Source organism: Nematolebias whitei, chromosome 13 (genome assembly GCF_014905685.2).
Source record: "Nematolebias whitei isolate Nwh7 chromosome 13, NemWhi1, whole genome shotgun sequence".
Classification (NCBI taxonomy): domain Eukaryota; kingdom Metazoa; phylum Chordata; class Actinopteri; order Cyprinodontiformes; family Rivulidae; genus Nematolebias; species Nematolebias whitei.
The window spans coordinates 41,606,476-41,615,278 of NC_056510.1; the positions used below are offsets into that span (position 1 = coordinate 41,606,476).

General features: G+C 43.2%; 1 protein-coding gene across 1 annotated transcript in view; it reads right to left on the minus strand.

Annotated features, from left to right (window-relative positions):
* LOC119419406 (interferon-induced protein 44-like) overlaps positions 1-5,304 on the minus strand; it is an 81,879-nt gene extending 76,575 nt beyond the window's left edge. Inside the window, exons 1-2 of the mRNA XM_037686712.1 lie at positions 5,168-5,304; positions 2,807-3,339 (exon numbers count right to left, since the gene is read on the minus strand). Coding sequence (XP_037542640.1) covers positions 2,807-3,339; positions 5,168-5,304 — 670 coding nt within the window. The remainder of the gene's footprint in view (positions 1-2,806; positions 3,340-5,167) is intronic.
* Between the last annotated feature and the right edge of the window lie 3,499 nt (positions 5,305-8,803).

Consider the following 8,803-nt stretch of genomic DNA (forward strand, 5'->3'; position numbering starts at 1 on the left):
CATCCATCCATCCATCCATCCATCCATCCATCCATCCATCCATCCATCCATTTTCTTCCGCTTATCCGGGGTCGGGTCGCAGGGGTAGCAGCTTAGGGAGGCCCAGACTTCCCTCTCCCCAGCCACTTGGGCCAGCTCCTTCGGGGAATCCCAAGGCATTCCCAGGCCAGCTGAGAAACATGGTCCCTCCAGCGTGTCCTGGGTCTTCCTCTGGGTTTCCTCCCGGTGGGACGTGTCCGGAACACCTCACCAGTGAAGCATCCAGGAGGCATCCTAATGAGATGCCCGAGCCACCCCAACTGGCTCCTCTCAACGTGGAGAAGCAGTGGCTCTACTCTGAGTCCCTCTCGGATGACCGAACTTCTCACCCAATCTCTAAGGGAGAGAGAGCCCAGACACCCAGCAGAGAAAACTCATTTCTGCCGCTTGTATCTGAGATCTCGTTCTTTCGGTCACAACCCAAAGCTCATGACCATAGATGAGGGTAAGAACGTAGATCGATTGGTAAATTGAGGGCTTCGTCTTTTGCCTCAGCTCTCTCTTCACCACAACAGACCTGTACAGCGCCCGCTTCACTATAGATGCTGCACCTATCCGCCTATCAATCTCTCATTCTATTTTTCTCTCATTTGTGAGCAAGACCCCAAGATACTTGAACTCCTCCACTTGGGGCAGGACCTCCTCACCGACCCAGAGAGGGCACTCTACCCTTTTCCGTCTCACCTTCACAGTCAAAGCCAATTCAGAAACCTTACTGTCCCTGCAGATCCGAGGGGCCCACTGACCCAGACCTCCACCAGAGTTCCTTCTTTAATAAATATTTTAAACTATTCCTGCATTCTGGTGCCTTTACTGAATCCAAAGCCCGGTTCATGTCACTCAAAGCTTAATGTTTGTTTTCCTATGCCTTTCCCATGACTCCTTTAACACTGATTTAGTTGGATGACTATAAAGATGACCTGTAAGACGAATCCAATAATTAACAAATATCTGTTTCCTTCGCAAACACAAAGGCATTTCCCCTGATTCATCTAAAATTGCACATACTGGTTGATGTTTTATGTTCGTATTTACAGCTCATATTTTATGGAAGGGCCAAGATCAAAGGTGTTTTCACTGCAAAATAAACTGATCTTCACCAGGTCTTGATATTAGTTTAATTCATTTTCCTAATGGAAAAAAAACCCATAATACATTAAACCACCTTCTTTACTAATTAACCAAAGGGAAATGTGTGATTTTTCTTACACACACTTCAGTTCTGATCATTAGTGAGAAGCAGAGCCACATCTGTGCAAACAGATGTTCTCACCTTTATGTAGTAGGAGAACAACTGGTTTCCTGGAGTTAATATGCATACATGTACAAATTCATGTCAAGATAACAGATGGAAAACCAGTCACTTTGGGACTGTGTTCACACCTCTGGATCCCCCCAGGGCACAAATGGCTGCAGATATTTACATCAGTCTTTTTTCGTTTGCTAATTTATAAAACCTGCAGATAAAATGAAAGTGCATGGTTAAGTACATGGTGGGCTCATGCTGAGAAATACTGATATACTGTACAGTCTGAGTGCAATAAGAACATGTAGGTTGTAAGACTAACACCCTGCAGCTCAACAGGAGAGCAGCAAACAAGACTGTTAAACATCAAAAACTGTTGGCTGAGCTTTGTACTTTGTGAGGAAATAGATCAATCCAGTTTTACCAACGATAGTAATGTGCCTTAGATAAACTGATAAATAAAATAAAACAAGTTTTATTCATGAACCCACTGCTTTATAAACTTAAAATTATGTTATATATTTCAAAGACCTTCTGTCAGTTTTGTATTACAAAATTAAATTATAAGTGTTTACATAGAATTTTGTGGTTATTCGCAGGTGCAAATACAGTACTAGCATCAGCTAGTTGTGTTATGATTCTGATGTTTGGTAGAACCCATGTGCAGGCAGGACTCAGAGAGCTCAGGATTAAATAAAGAATATATTTTTAACAAATGAAATAGCAAAAGCTGACATGCAGCAAAGTTGCACAATCACTGGGATGACACGAAGGAAGACAAAATAATAATACTATTCAGGACAATGTGTGGACACGGGGAACATAGAGACACAGACTTGAATACAAAACACTAACAACAGATAATAAAAGACATCTGGGAAAATACAATTAAGAACAGGTGGGAGTGGCAGGAGTTGGAAACAGACCACATGGGGAAGACACACTAGAGAACACAAATCACCCACGCCCCCTGCCCGCCCCCACACACACACACACACATCACCACTATCAAGGACCGTTCTTGACATCCCAAGACCATCACACAACTCGGGTGGGAAGAAGATGGACACAAAGGAGAACACAAGGGGCAAGACACCTGGGACCAAAATTCACAGAAAATTCAGGCAGATGGCCAGGGGACCATCCAACATCAAGGCAAAAGTTCAGTTGGGTAGCCAGGAGACTGTCCAGCACAGAACAGTTCAGGTGGGCGTCCAGGAGACTGTCCATAACTGGCCAGAGATGTCTACCTGGAGCTCCTTGGAATCAGTGGAAGGAGATGTGTTGAGACCAGCAGGGAGACTGTGGCAGCAGGCGAATCAGACGAGGAATCAGTCATGATGGATAAGGTGACTGACACAGACAAGGAAGATGTGGCGAGAGCCGCAGTCAGTGAACCAGAGAAATGAGCCGCAAATGGCAAACCAGGGATTAAGACCACTGGAGGTGATAAGTACGATGAAGAGGCTGTAGTTGGTGAGTCGGACAAGGGAACTGCCACTGATGAAGGAACCAGAAGACCTGCATGTGTAACCAGCAGCTCTGCAGCTGGCGAAGGAACCAGCAGCTCTGCAGCAGGTGAAGGAACCAGCAGCCTTTCAGCAGGCAAAGGAACCAGCAGTTCTGCTGTAGGTGAAGGGACCAGCAGCTCTGCAGCAGGTAAAGAGACCGGCAGCTCTGTAGCATGCGAAGGGACCAGCTGCTCTGGAGCAAGTGAAGGAACAACCAAATTTGCAGCAAGTGAAGAGACCAGGGGATCTGCAGCAGGCAAAGAGACCAGGGGGTCTGTGACAGGCAAAGAGACCAGGGATTTGCAGTAGGTGTAGAGACCAGAGAGGCTGCAGCAGGCATAAAGTCCAGGGATGCTGCAGCAGGCATAGAGACCAGGGAGGCTGCAGCTGGTGTAGAGACTAGGGAGACTGCAGTGGGCGTAGAGACTAGGGAGGCTGCAGCTGGGGTAGAGACTAGGGAAACTGCAGTGGGCATAGAGACTAGGGAGGCTGCAGCTGGGGTAGAGACTAGGGAGACTGCAGTGGGAGTAGAGACCAGGAAGGCTGCAACAGACATAGAGACCACCAGAACTCCAAACAGACTTTCAGTAAGAACTGAAAGTTCCTGTAAGACTCGCCATAAGACTGAGTCTTCCAGTAAGACTGAGTCTCATCCTAGACTGAAAGTTCCAGGAAGACGGAATAGTTCCAAGAAGTGTTGACTTTTAAAGGGTATCCACTTCCTGTCACTTGGTACTTCCTGATTGGTTGACACAACCAGCAGGGGTGGTGTTTTAGTGATGTCAGAGGGTTATTAGAAGTCAACAGACAGCAGAAATGTTTTTAATAACGGTTAGTACAGACAGGAAAATATTTTGAAGAAGTGACAGACTTTGCAGGTGCCAGTTTCTTATTTACTGTCTGAGAGTTTTGAAAACAAGGCACTTCGTTCTCATAACTTGTTCTCTGACATTTGACCGACATTAAATCCACTCCTCATTCAGACAGAAGAATAAAATGCACACTTACTTCATAAATAGACACTTAACTTGTATGATCTACGTCCAATGAGGTTTAAAAATCATTAATACTGTTTCACAGTTAATTTAAATGAGTGGTTTACTTCAACATTAAAAATGGGATGAACTAAACATACTTTTGATTATCAAGATATAGTAAAATAGTAATGAAAATATAAAAAAGAAGAGTGTTCTTTCAATTGATTAATTCAGGATACAATTAAATAGTCTCTTGATGAGATAATTTGTATTGCTGGATTCAAATCAATGAAATAACAGTTCCTGTCCCCTGAAGGTCTTCAGAGACAGATTGATGTCGGAGGTCTAGTTCACTACACCAGGGAGGCTATAGCAGGCATATAGCCCAGGGAGGCTGCAGGTGGCGTAGAGCCCAGGGTGGCTGCAGGTGGCATAGAGCCCACAAAGACTGCAGTGGGAGTAGCTACCACAGGGTCTGTAGCAAGCGTAGCTACCACAGGGATTGCATGAGGCGTGGAACCCTCAGAAAGCGAAGAGGAGTAGTGAGAGGTGTCCTTCAGAACCCTCTCAGAGGAAGAGTGAGTGGCATCCCCGAACCATCTTGGAGGAAGAGTAACAGGCGTCCTCCAGGACCCTTTCCAAAAAACAGGAAGTAGGTGGGTTGTCGTAGTCAACACCCACGAGACAGGGAGCAGGTGGGTCATTGCCACCAAAACCCACTGAGACGAAGGGAATAGGTGGGTTGTTGCAGCCAACAGTCATGGAGACACAAGAGACAGATGGGTTGTCATTGTCAACACTCACAGAGATGCAGAATGTGGGTGGGTCATCGCAGCCTACACCCACTGAGACGCAAGGAACAGGTGGGTCATCGCAGCTGACACCCATGGAGATGCAGGCAGCAGGTGGGTCATTGCAGTTGAAACCCACAGAAATGCAGAAGGTGGGTGGGTTGTCGCTGCTGACACCCACTGAAATGCAAGGAGGAGGTGAGTCATTGCAGATAACATCCACAAAGATGTAGGAGACAGGTGGGTCATCACAGCCGACACCCACTGAAACACAGGGAGCAGGATACGCTGGTGACGGCACAGGTCACGCTGGTGGAGGAACAGGAGGCTCAATGGACTGAAACTGGGTCCATCGTCAGCCCCTCTTGCAGCGACGGCGTTAGCTGGGACCTGGGGCAAACAAGAGGTCATTCTCAGGCTCAGGATCCTCCTCAGATGGCCACTCAAAAAGTTGAGTGATGAGCAAGGCGGCAAAAAGGAGGATAAAACAGGCTTAAATGCCAAGTGAGTTCCTCGGAGCTGGGACCTCCTCTTCCTTCACCAAAAGAGGTGACAGGAGGATCTACACCTCCGGGCTGCAGTCTATCTCCAGGTGGGTCTGACCTGGAATCCACCTCACCGGATGATGGACAGCTCCATGTGCTCGCTCTCCTTGCTCCCACTGGCCAGTCCAAGCGGCTTCTCTGGGCCAGACACTTGGCCCAAGACATCCGCGTGCTGGGTTCAATTGGTCTGCCCATTCTGTTATGATTCTGTTGTTTGGTAGAACTCATGTACAGGTAGGCTTGGAGAACTCAGGATTAAACGCAAAATATAGTTTTAATAAATGAAATAACAAAAGTGCAGCACGGTGGCACAGTTGGTAGAGCTGCTGGTTCTCAGCAAGCTCGTCGCCCTGGTTCAAATCCCGGCTGGAGGGCCTTTCTGGGTGGAGTTTGCATGTTCTCTCTGTGCATGCATGGGTTTTCTCCTGGTACTCCAGTTTCCTCCCACACTTGGGTTTTTGAAAGGTACCCTAAAATCAAATGTATTATTATTATTATTATTATAAGTAGTAAAGTTCTCTATCTAAGGAAGCCAACAGCCTTGTTGAATATTCACTCCATCACAATCGCCCATCCTGAGCAAGCACAGTGGCAACAGTGGAAAGGAAAAACTCCCTTTTAATAGGAAGAAACCTCCAGCAGAACCAGCTCAGGACAGGTGGCCATCTGCTTTGACCAGCTGGTTTGAGAGGACAGGAAGGAGAGACAAACGAACACAGAATGGCAGGTCCAGATGTAGGTGCAGTTGTACCTGAAAAACAAAAGCACATGTTAAGGATAGAAAAAATAATTACAAATACAAAACAGGTTGAGCAGAGTAAGTAAAGACAGTAGCATACTGAAGAAATGTGGTGAGTTTGTCCTCCAGCAGTCTAAGCCTATAGCAACATAACTAAAGGATAGCTCAGGAAACCCAAGCCAACCCTAACTATAGAATTTATCAAAAAGTAAAGTATTAAACCCATTCTTAAAACTGGATGATATGTCAGCCTCACAGACAGAATCTGGAAGTTGATTCCACAAGAGAGGAGCCTGAGAACAAGACTGAGCTGAATCCAGCTACTCAGACTGAAGTAGTTTTTTGGATGAAAGACTGAACGTTTCTACTTTTTTTGTTTGTTTGTTTTGTTTTTTGAATGTCCAGAGGACCAGACTAAACTTTTTTAGACTGTTCTGTGAAAGTTGTGATACTGTATAATTATGGTTGTTTGACACACTTTTAAAGTTGGACTCACATTTATTTAAAAATCTGCCATGTTTTTCAGTCATGTAGTTTTCCACACAGGACGCCCAGGTCAGTGGAAGCACCAGGCTCTGGAGGTCCTCAAACTGGACCTTAAGATGGTCATTGCCACATTCACTGTAGTTTGACTCAGTCATACTCATAAACTGCACAGATTACTCCTGGGAGATTGGGAACCCCCAGTCAGTTCCACCAAACCTAGGAGTAAAATATGCACAATACACACAGTTTAGTCATACGTTTACATTTCTTCAGTCAACTTGCACTATCACCTGTAATGTTTTATTGTTGAAGACTGTTGTAATACTGAATTATATTTATAGTTAAAGTTAGGAAATCAAGAATTTTGCCATCACAGAAATTAATAGAATAAAATGTCACATATCATTAACTCATGGCTGATGTAGCAGGAAGGGTTAATAATGATTAAAAATTCGTTATGAATTTTATTTTGAAGGGGCACCACTCTCAGCTCTGAGAGAAAATCTGAAGGTCTGAAAATCAATTCAGATTCAGTTTAATTACCTCGAATTACCCTTTTTACACCGCAAGTTCTTTTATATGAAGGATTCAGATGTCATAAGTAAAACACACACGCTTTCATACAGTTTTGTGATGTTTATTTGAATATATATATGATAAAAGCAACTGTTGGAAATTATTTCTGACATGTAAATGAAGGTTTTGTTCACAACCGGAGTTTTATGGAAAATAACGTGACCGTAAAAATAGCTTGTTAGCAGGAATTAACAGATAAATGAAATTATTCTATGTGCTTAACCAAACCAAACCAAGATGCAATGTAGAACAATTGGAAATTTCAGCAGGGCAGATTAATTTTGCAAATTTAACTAAAAGAAAGACGTTTTATCGTTCAGTAGTTAAAATTTGGTCTGAAATTTAAGGGAAAATAATTATTGAACTGAGTTAATACTAATTTGGTTAAAATCTAAATTCTTGGACACCAGAGTCATCCTTCAGAGTACAGATCAGCTGTTCCCACCAGGAGTCGTCTTCGAAGGTCGCCTGAAGATACCAGATGTTGGACTCTTTCTGCTCAGATGATCTTTCATGTAAAGGTGGAAATTCCTTCACATCCCTGACATTAAGGCAAAGAGTTTGGTCACTGGCTCTAATGATCAACCGGAGCGTCTCCTGGAGTTCTGGACAGCTGTTGTTAACTCTGATGATGATAACTGCAGGTGTCTGAGCACTGAAGAGGGTTCTATCAAACTTTGCCAAAGTTGAAACTCATTTTCTTCTTGGAAGTTCTTGTAGGTTGTATCTTAAAAGCTTACTCCTTCTCCTCCTGTCTTCTCTCGTTCAACTTCTTCATCTTCTTCATCACATCACTACTACTTTCATCTGAGAGGTCTTCCTCTCTTGTAAATAACTGACCACACCTCTGATTTGAAAGAGGTGGTCGATTTGAACCAATCAAAATGAAAGGGCTGAACTTTATCAACTAAATAAAGTATTATTTTAATCTGCTCTGTTGAAAAAGTCATCAAATAAAAATATTTAAGACACTTATCAACTTTAAATGAGGTTAAAACCAATAACGACACTTTGTTAACCTTGTAAACAGAAAACAAGTTTGTAAACTTTTGGGCTACACAGGTTCTTGTCAGCTGTAGGAGAAACAACAAGGCAAGTTATTTAGTTATTCACAGTAAACAATTATTTCATTATAGAAAAACAGTATTAATTCTTCTAGAATGTGAATAAAAGTCTGTCAGTTTGCTACATGCAGGAAAGGGTACCCGAGTGTCCAGGCTGGAATTCCTTCGAACAGAGACAAGGCTTTCTGTTATTTACGATCGTTGAAGGATAAGACTGGTTGGAGGTTGGTACAAGGTGATCCCAGGACATCCTGAGTGATCTGTGTTAACTCAAACGTCCATTTTTGAGGTTCACAGAAAGTTTGTTCCAATATTATTCAGATTTATTGGATCTTCGGTTGTCTTGCAAACCATAAAAGTCTTCTTTTGACACTTTCCAGAGGGAGGATTAATCCTGTAGTCTTAGAGTGTGAGAAACACCCCATTGTTCTCAAACTCTTTTGCCATCCCGTGGTAGAAATAATTTTTCTGAGCAATTTAAATTTCTGAGTTCTCCTGAACACAATTGAATATTTTGATGTAAAACTGGTAATCAGAGGTTTCAACTGTGTTTGCATAAGTTTTAATGAAAATGATTATGGATGTGTAAAAACTGCTTAGAAGTTTTGATTATCCTGTTATATTGAAAATTTACCAAAGCAGAGTAAATTAGCCATTTTTTTTTATTTTATTAAGGTTATTGAAGTTCAAACAGCAACCTGAAACAAAGGTCTACCCTTATGTTGTGATTGGCTCAACCATCAATATTGTAACGCCCTCTAAGTCAAAGAAAGTTATTCTGACGTTTGGCTTAGAGCAGTCTGGGAGACGCTTTTGAAGAAGAAAGGTC